The sequence below is a fragment of the Zonotrichia albicollis genome, chromosome 7 (assembly GCF_047830755.1).
Source record: "Zonotrichia albicollis isolate bZonAlb1 chromosome 7, bZonAlb1.hap1, whole genome shotgun sequence".
Lineage (NCBI taxonomy): Eukaryota > Metazoa > Chordata > Aves > Passeriformes > Passerellidae > Zonotrichia > Zonotrichia albicollis.
The window spans coordinates 15360167-15378678 of record NC_133825.1 but is presented as its reverse complement, the minus strand read 5'-3'; the positions used below and the strand labels follow the sequence as shown (position 1 = coordinate 15378678).

Genomic DNA, 18512 nt, shown 5'->3' with positions numbered 1-18512 from the left:
CCTCACCCACATCAGCAGATGCTAGCATGATTCATTAATGTTTTTTTTTAGAAGTAAGAGCAGATTATCAGAATAAAAATTAGAGCTAATTGTTTGAGACAAATGACGCACAGGAAAAGAAAAGCGGGGTTTTATTTATAGATGAATGTTGTGCTGTTTGCTCTCACAATTGAGAGGCAGCTATTACAGGTATGTGAGGAGAGGTTGTGTAGACGAATAGTACTGTCACTGTAATATGTCTCCCCCTATTCCCCTTTCCCTCCCCCTCAGTTCCCAGGGCATTTGGGGAGGGCGGCTCATTACCAGGAGGGGCCACAGGACAACAGCTGAGCTCCAATCAAGGTGTGAGGGAGTGATCTCCTCCTGTGGAGGGCAGAGGAGGAGCTGACTGACAAAACTTTGGGAGGGGCTGAGGGTATAAAAGGCAGAGCATCCATTTTGTAAATGAGCATGTGGCTGACAGTCACAGAGACCCCTCAGAGCTGTAATTTTTCCTCATTCAGTCTGTTGTATTTTTTTTAAGGTTAAAAAAACCTTTAAGATTTTAAAAGTGAGGGTCATTTCTCACATCTTCCAAGGACAATCCAAAATTCTCAACTTCAGGCCGGTTTGTGATGATTTCCAGGAGCCCAGGGTAATTTGGATTTCCTACTTGAGCTTGTTGTATAATGTTATTTATAACAAATATAGGCATTGGCTTCTGCATTTATGTATTAACATTTGTTATGCAAGTTATTATGGATCACAAAAATCCTGATATAGTACAACATGTAATTACTGCTTTTGATACAGTATAGCCTGTCAGTTTATGTATGCACCCTATAGCTTTTATAAATAGTGGTGTAATAGATACTATCTTAGACCACAGCATAATAGAGACTGAAATGTTGAAATTCTTGTTTCATGTGATGTCTCTGTCCCTCTGGGAGCCTCTCAGGAACCCTCGGCCAGTCCCCAGTCCCAGACACCGGGGGGGCAGCCCCGACCTGGCTGACAGCGGGGAGACACCCCAGGGTACTGAGGGCAGCTGGGCTGGTCACCTTTGCAGCAGAGGAGACACCAGAGACATCGGGAGAAGATAAAGGGCCGACTCTTAGCAGGGGTTAATCCAAGGTTTTATTCAGGGGCTCTGGGGAGCTCCTGCACCTCAGGGGGCTCCTGGTGAGAGCCCTGGGAGAGGTGCCAAGGTTACATTTAAAGGGAGGTGGAAACCGAAAGTAGATAACATTTTACTGACCAATGAGTGACCCTAAGGGATGGGCACTGGGGCATGGACATTTAGGACAGCGTATGGGGCAAGGCTTGGGGGGCTGACCCCTGGCCTCTGGCTGATCACTCAACGACCTGGACCGAAGCTTCTAGATGGAGGGTGTGGGATGCTGAGTGATTGAAGAGAGCCAGGGTGGTGATTTGGGGATGATCTCAGCCAGGGAGAGGGATTACACAGGTAAAGGGAGGTGGGAACCATCTGGGATAAGCTGTTTTGCGGAGAAAAGAAGAAACCTTACAACTTTATAAAAGTTGTAAAGCTCGGTATGTTTATTTACGGCGCTGGATGCACGCGGAGAAAAATTCTCCTCAAAAGGCATGCGTACCCCTGAAGATTTCAGACCTCCTTTTATCCCCCTTCCAAATGCATATGCATACAGTTTCACAGTAAGTTCATACATATTCATCCCGCATGACATTTAGCACCAGTTCTTCTTTATCAAAGGAATTTCTAGGTCGGGGCAAATTGACCTCATGGTCTTTTCTGTTTTTCTTTCTCGTCTCCTTGCTGTCTCGGCATGCGAGTTTTTCCTTCAGCTTTGGCCGTTTGACTTTTCACGGTTGTTAGACATTTCACCTAATTCAGGGTGGATCCCTACTCTGTCTCATTCCCCCCTTTCCTAGGAAATAAGTAAATTCTTTTACTTAATGAAAACTTTCATGACAATAAGTGTCTTTTAATGCTTCACTATGTACGTTTGATAAAGAGGTTAGTACAGCCATTCGTTGCAGTATTCTCCAGTTCCAAATTAACAATGTAATAGATAATCTTAAGCTTATCCCAACTAATATTAGTAAAACTACAATAGGGTGGCACAACTTATTAAAAATTCCATTTGCAGTTGTTGACCACCCAATGATCATATCTCACCAGTGATGATCTATATTTTATTTTATTCTTTGTAGAACTCTGATTATCTCCTTTGTATCATGTTGGACATGATACAAAGGAGATTAAAGGAGAGTAATTAAGGTTTTCTTTCCACTTTCTTGGATTTCTTTCAAGACTTCTAATAGGTCTTGGTGCTTAATTAATTGTTTTACCAATGTAACGTTCGCCCCAATAGGGGTAGGTGGTAGTCTGTGATACACTGTGTAATTGGCTGTAATCAGCTGATGGGATGTTACTGGTACCAAATACAAAAAATCACACCCAATAATCTTAACAAAATTACAAATACAAATACAGAGATTAGAATGGTTTCTACTAAACAGAATAACATCATTGCTATCAATTTGTACAGCAGCACAAGCAGTTCTCAAACATACGCCCTTTTCCAGTATATACGAGCACAGTTTTCTGGTCAGTGACTGGATGAATTTCAAAGTGGCAAATACCCTGTTCAGTGTCCAAACACATCCTGGGCATTAGCAGTATTGCTTTCACAAATGAATCTCATTTGTTCTCTAGTAATGCAGGATTCTAAGTTTACTGTCTGCCACTTTTCATTCATCTTTTCATGCCCACACTCTATGTTCTGAAGGATAGAGTATTGTTTCTTCATGGTTTAATCTTAGGGCAATGATGGGATGGATAACATAAACAGTGGCATTACGTATGGTAAGCACAAAGGCAGTGGCTACATTAGAAATAGGATCATAGGTGAAATTCACCATAGTCCACCAGGATTGAAACTTCCTTTCAAAATCAGTTGCATTATCCCACTCAATTTTTCTGAATTTCAGCTGGAAAATTACCTTCACCCCTTTCCTATATGATCAGAGCTGCTGTTGCTTGTATTCATAACTGTGCTTGTATACAACTGAAAGCTAATGACACATTATCTTGAACTGTACTAAGTGCTTCTACTATCAATTTGTGGTCTTGGTCCCCGGCCTCTTCATACTTCTTTACTTTGGCAGTACTTTTGAAATCTGTCACTGGCTAGTTCCTAATGCCAATAGAGATTACTATAAAGGCTGCTTCAATTTTGTTAGGCTACCTGCTGCAGCAGCCAGTTTATTCATCAGTATTTCTGAATCAATTCCATTTAAAACTCCTAATCTTGTCCCTAATATGCCAGTTAGATGTTTGTTATGGGGAACAGGAACTGCTTTCTGTCCATGATCATCCCTCCCTGCCAGAGGGATGTGCTGGGCTCATACTGCAAATTCAGACACACTTCACAAGTGTATCTGACAGAGGTTTAGGTCATACTTGAGGCAGATGTTTGTTCTGAAATGTAGAGACCTCAGGGAATCTAACCTCTCCCTCTCCCTCCAAAGCACCTGATTTCTCAGATGTGTGGCAAGCAGGAATGTCTCTCCTGGTCTACAAAACCTCACCCACCTTGCCCCTAGCTAAGATCAAGCTGTGGACTGTGTTCAGGGCAGAAGATAATGGAGGGGAAATCTTGAGAGAAGAGCCTAAATTCATTGCAGTGCCTCAGAAGAAACTGGGACCAGGTTTCTGCTACTTGAAACACTCAGCACAAAAGTGATGCTCAAAATCCTACAGCCTGCTGCTGAGCTCTGAGGGGGTCTCTCTCTCTACCTCTTTTAAGCAGAATCCAACTGCCTCAGACTGGGACAATCACTGATCCAAATCTCAGTAGGAAATGGGATAGCTATAAATAAGGAAAATCACCTTCCTTGCTTGGGTTAACTTATCACCGGCAGTTCAGCACCCTTTACCAGCCATTGCCTGGGGGTTCAGCCAACCAGTTTGGAAAATGACCTAAGGAAACTGATTTCTTGGTGTTCCTGGTTTTAGGCACCAGGAGAGCTGGCTCCTTCCTTTCTTGTTCTGCTCCTGAGATATGCCTGTTTTTGTGACTATGTTGTCCAGCCCTCAAAGGAAGTTTTTAGGAAGGAGGAGCAGGCTGGTTGGATTTTTGAGATGCTAATTTGCATTATCAACTCCACACGTTTGAGAGACCATTCTGGATTGAATAATAGCTGTTGTTCAGTCACATTCTTAATACGTTAGGTTCAAGTTTGGAGTTTGGGTAGAGTCTGAACTAGTATGGGGTGTATAAGGCCCCGCTGTGGTAAAAAGTGCAGTGTCCACTTTGAATTCAAATGAAAGTCTGACAGTAACTCGAGCTCAAAGGCAGGTCACTTCTACAGGCTGTATCAGGGTGAAATTACACCAACAGTCTGATTCACTTAGGTTATCACAGACTTCCTGGTGTTCATATACACCAGGGGAGGTTCAGACACTAATTACATCTGGTCTCTCATAAGCCATCCTATTGATGACTAAGCACTTTGATTTCTTCTCCTCAGATTCCTTGAAGTGTTCACAGTTCCTGTTCTTGCTATTCTTACTCCTCACATACCTGATTCTCGTGGATTACTACAGTAGATATGTTTAAATCTTTTATCTCAGAAGGTTTTCCCATGGATCCAGTATACTGATTAAATGCCAGGGACCAAGGCCATTCAGCATTGCTTTGGGTAGAGGTACTCTCTAGTTCTAAAACTTCAGTTATAATTCCATACAAAACAATTCTGTACACTAAAGTATGAGCTACTCCCGACCGCAATATACTCATTTTGCCCAAATAAGTTTTAGTCTCTGTTCATTGTCTCCTGTGTCACTCCTGAAGGGGCTTCTGGGCCTTCTTCACCCAAGAGTGATGGATCCAGGCATTCTGCTCCTTGATTTTGATTGCAGTGAAGGTGGTGAGAGGTACTTGCAGTGGTCTCTCTCACTATGGTTCTAAAGTCTTCTCTGTAAGAGACTTAACATATACATCATCCTACATCATCCCCAGGCTATCTAACTCCCTGCTCCGAGTTCCAGACACATGTTTCTCAATTACTCTGAGCTGTTTGCTTAATGCCACCATGTAAGTGGACATTCTGGACATTCCCCTTGTGTTCTATATGGTCTTCTATAAGGCATTCCAAAAGGATTCAGCATTCCTTTAGCTCAAAAGGTTTAGTTTCAATTTGCAATAGTGCTAGTGGAAGAGCTTGGGCAAGGGAGATTAACTTCTTGCCCCAGTCTTATGATTTGCTGCTTAATCAAATGATTCATTCTCTCCCCCTGGCCGCTTGATTGGGGGCGGTATGGGGTGTGAAGTTCCTAATCTATGCCCAGATGGCTACTAATCTGTTGCACTATTTTGGAAATGAAAGGTGATTCTTTATCTGAGGATATTGTGGCTGGAACTCTGAAGCGTGGTATTATCTCTTGTAAAAATGATCTGGTCACCTCTTGAGCTTTGACAGTCCTGGTGGGGAATGTTTCTGGCCACCCTGAAAATGTATCTATTAATACCAGTAAATACTGATACCCCCCTTTCCTTGGGAGTTCTGAAAAGTTGATTTGCCACTGCTGTACAGGCCCATGGCCTCTCCCAGTCTGATCGAGCTTTGGCCCGGGGGGGGGTATTTTGAGGTTAGTCTGGAGGCAAGGATCACATTATCAGCTCACCTGAGTGATAGTGGCATATAAATTCCTGACAACGATACAACAATCCTTTCAATCAGATGTGTGTTCTAGAAAGCCTGTGGGAATTACTACTTCAAAGTCAACACTTCATTCCAATGCACTCTGTATCACTCGCAGCCTTGGTCATTTCGAGAAAGGAGACACACTCTATAAAAGGCTTTAAGTAGTTAGGCCCTAGTGTGTTTTCTAGTGCCCTTCCTTCACTAGTAACCACGAAAATGGGAAGGGATTACTAGCTCTCTTTCAATGGTAGCCCACCCCTTGCAGTTGTACGTCTCTTTTGATTAGTATTATTGTATTATGGCTTACCTTCGAGGAAAATCTGTACCTCACCCTTTGCTGCTTTCTTTGCCTCTCCATCCGCCAGCTCATTTCTTTCCTCCAATTTTAAGCTCACTCTCTGGTGTGCCTTAATATGCCTTTTCAGGTAGCTGAACTGCTTCCAGCAGCTGGATTGTCTCTTCTTTCCCTGTGAGGTCAGCAATCCCCTCTCCTTCCAGATGGCTCCATGTGCATGCACAACTCTGAATGCCTTTTGCTGTTTCTAAGGCATGGGTCCATGCATTTATCTCAGCATCCTGTGCACAGGTACCTGTTGGTAAGGGTCCACACTCTATTACCTCTCTGCAGGTAGTCACTGTGAACTTTGCAATGTCGCTTTCTTGTCAGTGAACCAGGTCTCTGCATCGTCCGGAGGAGTGTCCTTTAAGTCTGGGCGGCTGGAGTACGTAGCTTCAATGGTCTCTAGGCAATCATGGTGTACTGCTTCTCCTTGATTCCACTGAGAAAAGAAGCTGGGTTGACAATATTAGTCACCACTATCTCTACATCATCTTGCTCTACCATGATGGCCTGGTATTTCAGAAACCTCTCTGGTGAGAAGCCAGTGGCCACCCTTTACTTCCAGTGCTGTGGACACTGTGTGGGACACTAGCACAGTCATTTTTGTCCCAGGGTAAACTTGTGTGCCTCTTGAATGTTCAGCACAACTGCTGCTACAGCTCTGAGGCAACCTGGCCATCCTTCGGCTGTTGCATCTAGTCGCTTAGAGAAGTAAGCAACTGCCCTCTGGTATGGATCCAAGTCTTGAGCCGATATTCCCTGGGCAATTCCTTGTGTGGAAAAATAGAAAGAATGGTTTACTTACATCTGGAAGTTTCAAAGCCGGAGCCAACATGAGGGGACTCTCTAGCTGGTGAAAGGCCCGTGTGGCGTCTCTTGTCCACTGGAGATCTCAGTTCCCATTGGCAATAAGAGCTTAGAGGGGTCTGGCGAACAGTCCATAATTATAAACCCACAGCTGGCACTACTCTGCCATGCCTAAGAAGGTTTGGAGTTCTTTCGTTGTCTGGGGTTCAGGGTTTGGCATAGGGCTTCCCTGCCTTAAAGTCTGCTGCTCAGCACTCACTTCTTACCGCAGGTAGATTACCTTCTGTTTCACTACCTGTGCCTTTTTCTTTGAGACTCTGCATCCTTGGAGTCCTAGGAAATTCAAAAGGCTTACCGTCCAGGCTTCTCTCGCTTCCCTCATCCGAGTGGCTACTAGAAGATCATCTATGTACTGCAACAGCCTCCTTTCCTCTTGTGGAGCTTCCCGGGACTCTGGGTCTTTGCAAGCTGTTCTCCAATCGGAGTGGAGAATTTTGAAGCCTTCAGGCACATGGACTATGTGAGCTTGTGTTTGAATGCAAAAATTTTCTGGCTGGCTTCGTGGATAGGGAGGCAAAAGAAGGCATCTCTTAGGCCTAAAACAGTGAACCAGGTTAGCTCAGGTGTTAAACAAGGTTAGTAAGGTCTATGGATTTGCTACCACAGGGTACAAATTCTGTGTTATCTTATTGACAGCCCTTAATCCAGTACTATCAGTTATTGGACTGATTCCTTCCTTACCTTCCCTTTGAGGGTACTACTCAGTTCTCACTGGTTGTGCTCTTTCGTTAAGCTTGATGGGGGAGCATCCCATGGGGGAGCATCTTTCACTCTCCCTGGTACAGCAGAGGCCCATACCCTTGAAAACACTTATTTACTTATTCCAATATCTTCTTACTAATGTCTTTCTTAATTTCAGTGTCTGTTAATATTAAGCCTAACATCTTTATATTATTTGCCTCCAGAGTAACCTTTCTCATTTGAGAATGTTTAGCAAATTGAGCGAATTGTACAAAAGCTTTTAGGTACACATAGTACACATGTTACTTTAAAGGTTTGCAAAAGTATGCCTTCTCAGACTGGCCAGTTGTTCATTCCCCACACTACAACATAAACATTCTCCACAGGTACTAAAGCTTTATTTAAAACTGAATATATGACCCTTGTGCTGACAAAAATTCTTCCCTTTTGGGGAGGTCACCTTTACCCCTCCTCCCTTACCTTGGGAGGAAGCCTTTAACAAATCATATGTACTCATTTTGCGAACTGTGATTGCTTCGCATTTCAGCATGATAATCCTTGCCTGATTTCATACATTGCTATCTTATGCTGCATGCTGAACAACATGTTTGATTTGCTTTCTCTTTGCCTTGTTTTCCTTTTCAAGGGCCAAGACCAGAGAGCGGTCTGATCTCACAGTCTCTCTGTCATTCTGGGTGATTTCTTAAAACAAAAGACATTTCAGCATACAAAAACTATCCCATTTATCTTCCTATTATAAAACAGTACTAACAGCAATGAAGCACTATAAATCTTTTTATTTTCTGAGCTGTTCTTACTGGCAACCTTCTCCCAGTGAGCCCCTCCCAAAAGGGGCTAATTTAGGAACCTGTTTGCTCTGTCAGTTCTCATTATTTATTTCTCCTTGCCCTATCTCGCTTCCATTCAAACCTTTTTTACAGACCTTCACAGTAGTTTCTCAGTTTTCCTCCTATACACACAGCTCCAGGTGGCAGGTATCAGATGTGATTCCCACACACAAGCTCTAAGACCTTAGGTTCTGAATCCGCTTGACCAGAAACCTCTAATTTACACTCGGGGCGTGTACCCTGACACTTATTGGAACAGCAAAACAGCAATACCAGTGTTTCTCATAAACACCGCACTGCAATAATCCACACCTGCACATCCAGCTTTTGCCCACAGGCCATTCCCGTGTTCCCTGGGGAGACGGGGCAGCCAGAGCTGTCCCTGTGCCCAGGGCACAGCCACTGTCACCTCACACAGCCTGCTGGCCTCTTGATGTACCAGAGGCTCCCCGAAATTGCCCACAAAGGCAGGCTATTCTGTTTGTTACAGAGAACTTTAAATCCTTACAGCAGATTGTTTCCAGTAAAGACTTACTGCAGTACCAACCGAAGTCTCATAAATCTCATAAGTCTCATTAACTAATTCATCTCATTCATCCCTTCTATATAAACTCTGTTTTACAAAATAGCAGTCTTTTCTAGTTCTCTTCTTGCACAATCTAATTAAGCACCGTGTCTACTTACACTTGTTTTGCTGCTTTGCAAAAAGGCTGTGCTAGTCACAGTCGAAACTCTGATATGCCCACAGACACAGACACACGCACTCTCCCCCCCCCCCCCTTATCTCAAATTCACTAGAGCCAAGGCTTGAATTACTATGAGGGGGAGAATTCTTGGAATTCCTTTAACTCACTTTATCGGAGTTAAACATAAATCACCGTACTATAGTTCTCCTATGTAAAATGCTACTCTTGTTGCAACAAAATCTTAAAATCTCCACAAACAGCACTATACAATCTGGGAATCAAATTACCACAATACAGCGGAAGAAAATCACCACACAAAATCACTGGGAAAGGGCATATTTCTCAAAGTGCTCACTTTCTCAACACAACACAGCATACCATAATTCAGCATTTACTCATATCAATTTTCCTGGACACAATCAAAATAACAGCACACAGTCTAGAGATCAAGTCCAAGCATCCAAGGCAAAGGAACTCTCTGAGCTCATACTCACGGTTAAAATGTACCAAATCTACACAAATCACTACATTTAAACACGATAAATACCATCACTGACATTCCTCCACTCGCTTCTCCGCGGGGCACTTCTCTCCCTGCCCCCGCAGCCTGCTGCAGCCGGCGCCTCTGGCCTCACTCGGCTGCTTCAAACACGGGGAGTACTGACCCATCCCCGCACTGTAGGGCACTGAAGATTTACTCTCTTTTATACACCATACACTTATCACCTGCACGATCACAAACACAGTGCACTGACCACACACATTAACCATACAGCAACACAGTGTCTGGACATCACACACATACACAAACAAAACACACGGGCTCACCAGTTCTGCTCTATCAGAACTACGAATCCCCAATACACACATACACGGGTTCACCCGGCTCACCCCCAAAGCCGCTAGCGGTCTGCTCTATCAGAACGATGAACCCTGTCTCTAATACAACTACTCTATCAGCTGAACCCATGAACCCAGATGTCTCTGGGTGGTTTACTCCCTTTCTCTCCTTCCTCCCCCCTGGGGCCCCTCAGTACATACCGTATTCTCCTCCGCAGGCCAGCGGGTCGTTGTCTGTCCTCGCAGGTGGCAAGTTGAGACAAGCGGAGCCCCACCAGGAAAAAAAATCCTGGGGCACGCCTTGGAGGTCCGTCTATCCCCCCTGCCCCCCGCGGGGACAGAGAACTCCTGGCTTGGCTCGCCAAAATGTTTTGCGGAGAAAAGAAGAAACCTCACAACTTTATAAAAGTTGTAAATCTCAGTATGTTTATTTACGGCACTGGACGCACGCGGAGAAAAATTCTCCTCAAAAGGCATGCGTACCCCTGAAGATTTCAAACCTCCTTTTATCCCCCTTCCAAATGCATATGCATACAGTTTCACAATAAGTTCATACATATTCATCCTGCATGACACTTAGCACCAGTTCTTCTTTATCAAAAGAATTTCTAGGTCGGGGCAAATTGACCTCGCGGTCTTTTCTGTTTTTCTTTCTCCGTCTCCTTGCTGTCTCGGCATGCGAGTTTTTCCTTCAGCTTTGGCCAGTTTGACTTTTCACGATTGTTAGACACTTCACCTAATTCAGGATGGATCCCTACTCTGTCTCAAAACCATTTGGGAAAAATACGGGGACACAAAACAAAACTACTTCAAAGTATTACAAAGTAAAAAACACACTACAACAATGTAAGTAACTCAGAAAATGGTGTAAAATTGATTTGCCACATTCAGGGACTTTCTTATCAGAAAGACAAGTTCAACAGAAATAAAAACCAGAACATGGAAAAAAAAGACTTTACGGACCCTCGTTATCAGGGAATGAAAATACAATAAGATAGAACCACAAAAAAAATTAAATATATTATTTTAAAGTACAAGATGGCCTGAAGACAAGTCTATTAGAATATGGTAGCAAGGTCAGGCAGGCTGTTCTCCTCACCGGAATAGGACCCCATGGGCAGGAGGGGCTCCCCTATTCTCCTCCAAAAAATCACTCACCAGAAAGGAGCAGCATTTTGCACAGGCGCAGAGCATTCTGCGAGACTTCTTGTGGGGTCAGTCCCAAAGTCTCTCTGGAGAGCGATGCAGCCAAAGCCCTTGCAGTGGATGCTCAGTGGATGCCTTAAAGTCTTCCCAAGTTCTGAGATTCCAAGAAGCTTCTTGGGGCTGCAGAGTCGATCAGCCACACGTTGGGTGCCAAAACATTGGAATATGATCCCAATATTACCAGGTGGAACGTGCCTGGGCTCGTGTGGCCCCTGCTGCTGGACCAAAGGCGGCAGCTGTGGTGTTTCACCTCAGAGACACCTTTGGCTGGCTGGATGTTGCAGATAGACACTTGGGACGAGTCCAGGCAAGCAGGAACTCAGTATTACCTCTGGTGCGATGTGTAGAGGAAAAGGAGATGGATTCTCCCAGAGGGTTTAATCCAGAGTTTTAGTCCATTGTCACAGATCTCTGAATCTTGTAACAGCTACAACAGAATGCCATCCGCATGGTCTCAGTGTCCTTTTAAGCTCGGGGAGAAGGGGGAGGGAAGGGATAGGTGTGCCACCAACCAGGTGGGAAGGGGGAGTCACAGGGGACAATGACACTTAGACAGGCCAATGACCCCAGGGCTGAGAAGCATCTTTTGAACTTCTGCCAATCACACAACGCCCTTGCTGGAAGGTTAAGCTTGACATAGAGCACTTACCAGGAGACAAGGGGAGGGGAAGGGAGAAGACATTGCCACACCTGGGAAAGGACTGGGATGGCTGAAACTGGAAATTGCAACACACTGCAACACAAGTCAAAAGTTAAAAAGCAACAAAACAACATGTAAATTCAAAGTTATTTTTCAATTCTGAAAAACTCGTAAAAATATGCATGTAGCTCGAAAATATGGAAAACATAGTTTAAATTACCTGTATTCAAATAACCAAGCATCCCAGGGTGGGATTTTAACCTGCAATGAACTTTTATAAAAAGTGTAAATACTGAGGCATGTTTCTCACATATAATGAGGGCAATGCACTCACTCCGGGCAGCATTGGTGGCAGGATGGATTGCAGAGACTTTTCCTTTGCAGCCCCAGGCCAGCGCTGGCACTGGGGATGGAGAGGCACTGAGGTGGCCCTGAGAGGAAGTGCAAGGCACAGGGCGCAGCTGAGGAAGGACAGCGCTGTGTTGGGCTCAGAGGTGAAGCTGGCGCTGCCCAGCGTGGAGAAGGTCCTTTGTGCAGCCCCTGTTACAGAGGAGCTTGGGCCTTGCTGCAGAGATACGGCCGCGGATGTGAGCAGTTGTCACTCCTGAATCTCTCATCAGCCAGGTACACACACTCGGAATTGCCAAAGACAGGAACCCTGCAGGGAGGAGCAGAGGCAGCGCTGGCTGCCAGGGGAAGCCCTTGTGCCCCTGTGCCCCCAGGCCCTGCCCGGCTCCCCGGCACTCACCGGGAGCTGTAGCTGCTGCCGTCCCCCCAGTGCAGGTGCTCGCCCCGTCTGCGCAGCCCGAGCCAGAAATCGCCGTTCCCGTGGAGGCGGAGGAGCAAATCCTGCCCAGGAGAGAGGAGTGGGAGCTGCCCCGGCCCCTCGGGGGGACACGGGCCCGGGGCTGCCCCCGCACGCCGGGGCTCCTTCCCTGCAAGGCCCCGGCCCAGGGCTGCAGCCCCGGCCCTGCGAGCACCGAGCCCGGCCCAGGAGCGCCCCCAGGCTGCCCTCAGCCAGCCCGCACCGCCCGCAGCCCCTCACTCACCATGGCCTCCTCATCCTTGGCAATGGCCAGGGAGGCATTGAACTTGGAGCACCGTTCCTGACCCTGCTCCCATGTGCTGTAATCCCGTGAGAAGTAGTAGCAGAACCCCTTGTGCCCAACCCAGTCAAAGGGACAGCCCAGAACACACTGTGGCGTCGCAGGTGTACCTGGAACCTGTGGTGCTGCAGGGGGAAGAGGAGAAATTCTGAGGATTCCCCTGTGCAGGGAGCAGGGAGCCCGCTCTGCACTGAGGGGCTGGGCCCAGGCTGCTGCCCCTCCCTTACCTGCCAGCACAGACAAGGCCACCCCCAAAGCCAGCACCAGCACCAGGAGCAGCAGAATCAGCACCGCCGTGCCCACGGGATGGGACCTGAACCGTTCACCTGGAGCAGGAAAGAGCTGCTGGCTGCCAGAAGCAGAGCCGGCCCTGCAATCTGCTCAGCCCACGGCCAGGGAGCAGAGCAGGGAGCCCTGAGGCAGTGTGGGCCTCCCTCAGCTGGCAGCCAGAGAGCCAAGAGCCTGACCACAGGCAGGGACACAGCTGTGGGGACAGGCAGGGACACAGCTGTGGGCACAGGCTGCAGCAGGAGAACTGCACAGCCTTGGGGACAGCTGGGGTTCTTGCTTCCAGCCACGAATGGGGCCCAGCAGAGCACGAGGCCTCTTCCAGACATCAGGAAACAGCCACACACCTGCCAGCCCTGGCCTTGGGAGGGAACACTGTCCCCACCCTAGAGGCCACACGGGTGGCCCAGCACTCACCCAGGAATCTTCTAAGTGTATTCCCTTTTGCTGAAATGATCTCCAGAGGTTCCTTCACCACCTGATGAATGGAGCAGAATTCACTTTCCTCCTGCTCACAGCCGGCACCTCTCTGCGTGGAATAAACAGCACCTTGCTCCCGAGACATCAGGAGTGCGGGCAGATCCTTTGGGAGCTCGGCCTGGGGAACAGCTTTCCAGCCGCGCTGATGGCACCCTGAAAGGGACACGATGAGAGGTCACTGCTGGTGCCGGCCGTGCGGGGGCTCAGGAGGGCGGTGGCAGCTATGGCTGAGCTCTCCCCGCTGCCCAGAGGTGCGGCAGCAGGTGCGGAGACAAGCGCAGCCCCCAGCTGGGGCAGCACGGACAGCGGCGCCGCCTGGGCTGGAGCCGCCTCCGAGCTCCGCCGCCGCCTCGCCGGGCTATGGACACCGTCGCCGCTCTGCAATGGGACAAATGGAATGACACGCCCGCCGCTCCGCTCCCGGCACACCCACCGGTTCGGCTTCGCGGGCACTGCCGCTGGTGCCACGGCCCGGCAGAGCTCGCTGCGGGCGGGGCTTCGCCTCAGGGGGAGGCGGCAGCGATCCCGAGCGCCGCCGGCAGCAGGGAAAGGAGCGAGCGAGCGGGGCAGCAAAGCGTGTGGCGCGCCGCGGGGGCACCGAGGCTCCTGTCCCGACAGAAGTCCTGCTAGGACAGAGGTGCCCAGGCCACTGAGGCCGCAGAAGAAGCACAGCCCCGGGCAAGGTGCTCCTGGGGCTCTCAACAGTGAATTCTCGCCGGGACTCTTGGGCTGGGCCAGGTGTCAATTGCCAGCAAAAGCGCTCTGTCGCTCTCGGCACTCGGTGCCTGTCGGTGATAAATTGAGTCCCAGCCTGGCAACGCCAGCTCGTCTTTGTCGTAGACATCTTTTTGTGAAAAGCCTTTCTTAGGATTTTTTCTCTTCTGAGAAGCTAAGAGGCCACAGAAACAAAATGTAAATGATGGTTATCTGCTGCTGTGGAATGCAAGAGGTGGATACGTGATTGGTCTTGTGTGGATGTTTGGGATTAGTGACCACTCACGGCAGAGCAGGCTCTCTCTCTCTGTCCGAGCCACAGACCTTTGTTTTCATTCTTTTCCATTCTATTCTTAGCTTAGCTAGCCTTCTGAGATTAAACATTTCCTTCTATGCTTAAGAATAGTTTTAATGTAATATATATAGTAAAATAATAAATCAAGCCTTCTGAAATATGGAGTCAAATCCTCGTCTCTTCCCTCATCCAAAGACCCCTGTGACCACTGTCGCACCTCTTTACCATTCTTTTTCAATTTCTCAGTGAGTTAAATCAAGGGTAAGCTCCCGCTTGTCGCCATTCAAAACCTTGAATCAAGAGGGAATGGAGGTTCCCTCTCGATTTAGATCCCTAAATGATGCATAAGGACAGTCTCCCCTCCATTTAATCCCGAATGAAAAGTGAATCAAGGGGGATTTTTCTTCAATTCCACCTCCTGAAATGAGGAGTTTCCCTCTTCAATTTCCCTCAAGACCATTCTCAGCCCTTTTGGAAGCTGCTACTGGGGCAGGTGGCTGCTGCAGCCAGGCCAGGGGCAGGGCAAGGCACATGGCAACGCTGGCGGGGGGCGGGCGCCCGGCGCTGCTCGGACTCTGTCGGCCTCTGCAGTTCAGGCAGATCAATAGAAACCCAATTGTCAGCGATTTCCACCACCTGGTATTTCTCCCCTCTTTTCCTGCATGGATTTGACAGTTCTTCCTTTCCTCCCACAGAGCTGGAAAGCAAAATGCCCGCCTGCCCCATGGCCATCCCCAGTGCCTTCCACTGCTCCATCCTTGTCCCTCTTTCTCTCCCCTTTTCTTTGCAGCACTTTCTGCCTCCTCCTCCTCTCCCTGCCAGCTCCAGCAAAGCCATTTGCCCCACTGCCACCAGCTGCCTCCTGTCCCTCGCTCCAATTTTGCCCACTCTGAACTCCTGGAGCCGCCTGCCCGTGGAGCCGCAGCCGCCGTGGGGCCGGGTAATGGTGCAGGGAATGCTGCCAGGGATTCTTGGGCTGGGCTGGGCCAGGCCAGGTGCCCGGGGCCAGCAAAAGCGCTCTGAGCCTCTGCTCCTGCCCCTGGGCAGGCAACAGAACACAGCAGGAAAGGCTCGGGGGTCGGGAAAAGGCCAGGCAGAGATCTCTCACCGGTCACCGGTACAAAGGGACATGACTGGGGGGAATTCTTTGAATTTATTATGACACAAATCATGGCAGGAGAACGAGCGGTGAAGCAGCAGGGTTCAGCCTCGGAACCAGGACTGTGCCCTCGGCCCCCGGCAGCCGCAGCAGGGGGATAAAGGATTCCCGGGCCGAGCAGCGGCTCTGCCCCAGCACGGGGATGTGTCCGGAGCCCCCGCTCCGGGCCGGGCTCGCAGGGCCGAGCGCGGAGCAGGCGCTGAGCTGCTCCTGGAGCTTCCAGCGCTGCTGGATCCGGCGGGCACGGCACAGGCAGTGCCGGGGGCATCGCTCGGTGCCTGGCGGCGTTTGCCGTCCCCCGGGAGAGACTGAGCCCGGCCCGCAGCGCCAGCTCATCCTCACCCTTCTATTGCAATTGCTCCATGGTTAAACCAAGGGCAAACTCCCTCTTGCCGCCAGTTCAAAGCCCTGAATCAAGGGGAGAACGGAGGTTCCCTCTCAATTTAGATCCCTAAATCATAAGGAGGGTCTCCCCTCAACTGAATCCTGGATGAAAAGTGAACGAAGGGGGATTTTTCCTCAATTTAGGCTCCTAAAATGAGGGGAAATGCAGTTTCCCTCTCCAATTTACCTCAAGAAAGACCATTCTGGGGGCTTTTGGACATCTATTTTGTCAGTGAAGGTCCCTTCAAATGGAATGTCCCCCTCGATGGAACTCTTACAATGGCACATCAAGAGGGTCCTCTCAAGGAAAGCCCTTTCAGACCAGGGACAGCCGTGTTTGCTCTCAGTTTGAACCTGGAGATGATGAAAATGGGGCTCTTACCCTCAATTCAAACAGCACCATAAAGGGTTTCTTCTTCTGTTTAAACATGAAAATCATGGAAAATGGAGGTGCCACCAAGGGAGGCACTACCAAGGGAGGCACCCAAAATGATGAAAAAGGTGTGTTTTCCTTCAATTCTGACCCTTCAAATCACAGGTACATGGGAATCCTCACCAGTTCAAACACAATTACAGAAAAGCTTTCCCCCCTCCACTTCAATCCCATTTTTGGGGGCACTGGGGAGGGACTGGGGGCACTTCCCCCTCCTCACTGCTCACCCCTGGGGCTGCTGCCCCTCGCACAGTGCTGAGCAGTTCCCTCCCAGTTCCCTGCCAGTTTCCCTCTTCCTGGCAAGCCCCGGCAGGGATGGGGAGAGCACTGGGCAGGAGCTGGGAGCGCTGTTCCTTCCCAGGGCTCCTGATATCCCTGCCAGTGCTCCTTCCTGCTCACTCCCGCTGCTCCCACTCTCCCTCCCAGTTCCCTCCTGGCATTCCCTGTGCTCCCAGTTCCCTCCCAGTGTTCCCAGGATCTCTCCCAGTGCTCCCAGCGGCAAAGCCCTGGGGGCACAGCGTGCTCTGCTCTTGAAGAGGCGAGACTGGAGCTGTCAGGAGAGCAAACCCGGCTGAGAAACTACACACTGTCACACAGGAACAAAACCCTTAACGAGGATGGGTTCCTCTTGTTGGCACAAGGAGAGAAGGAGAAATCTGACAGGAATAGTCTTCATCGTTCTGCCCAGGCTTTGTCAAACACTCCAGCTCCTGCACCTCAGGAAATAACAAGGGGCTTCTAAGCAGTTACTTTGACATCAGTGAACAGGTTATTATGGATTAATCTCGCACTGGAGAGCAGCCTTCACACCCTACTGCTCTTGGCATTGCCCACATAGTTTGGAGGCTGCTGCCCAGGGAGCTCCTGAGTTGTATTTTCCTTGTCAATCTTATCAGCCCCTTGTTTAATTGTAAAAACATAAATAAAATGCAGGAATCATTGGCCCAGGATCTCAGGCCTTGCAAATCTCATCCAAAGAAAGGGAAATAAGAGTGTTTCTCCCAAACCACAGAGTTAAAAAGTTATTTCGTCAGCTACACATATTTTAAAAAGGAAAAGAGGAAGAGTAAAATATCTACTACTGTGCCAGTGGTGCTCAAGCCTATTTCTGTTCTCTTCTTTCACCTGTAGCATCTCTAAGAATACTTTAAAACTGTGAAAAATGCATGTATTTTATGATTGGCTTTTCGCAAATATTAAAATGAATATTGTATGTGTTGTGTTAGAAAGTAGTGCTGTATTAATTCTCTTAAGTACTGTGTTCAATATAGTTTTAGGCTATAAAAATTGTTAAAATGGAAACTATGCTATGTAAATGCTTTGTTTAACAAGAAGGGCTTGCAGCGAGGTAGCAGCCACATGACACCTAAATCTTTCAGAGAAAGGGAATTTATTGACTTCTTATCAGAAGAAACAGACTTCTTCCTGCCTTGGAGGTGCTGTTAGGATTAGAAGGAAGAAGCTGACACTGATTAGACAGAATCCTGTGTTTGAATGGAATTTATGCATCATTGATGAAGTGTATGAATATGCAACGGACCATTGTTTTTAAGGGTTAATCCTTTGTTAATGGGTGTCCTTTTTCGGGCTAGTGACGCCCAGAAAAAGGTACCCGGACGTCCATAAGTCTTTGTTTTTATTGTTTCATATTATCCTAATTCAATTTGTCCAAATTGTTATTACTCCTATTCTGTTACTATTCTTTTTAACTATGTTATTACTATTAAACTTTTAAAAATTTAAAAACAAGTGATTGACGTTTTTCACTATTTGGTAGCAGAGGATGGTTACTAACACCTCGCTGCCGGTGCTTTAGGAGAGTCAGCGTGGGGAAGGCGGGTCCTGCCTTCTTTGGCAGCCTCGCTCTGTTTC

The 18512-nt window shown here is 48.1% G+C and overlaps 1 protein-coding gene across 1 annotated transcript in view; it reads right to left on the bottom strand.

Moving 5' to 3' along the window:
- The window catches only part of LOC141729645 (C-type lectin domain family 2 member B-like), a 100870-nt gene that overhangs the window by 73568 nt on the left and 8790 nt on the right, over nucleotides 1-18512 (bottom strand). The window contains exons 2-3 of the mRNA XM_074544394.1: nucleotides 13593-13808; nucleotides 13115-13213 (exon numbers count right to left, since the gene is read on the bottom strand). Of these exons, the coding sequence (XP_074400495.1) occupies nucleotides 13115-13213; nucleotides 13593-13740 (247 nt within the window). The 5' untranslated portion in view covers nucleotides 13741-13808. The remainder of the gene's footprint in view (nucleotides 1-13114; nucleotides 13214-13592; nucleotides 13809-18512) is intronic.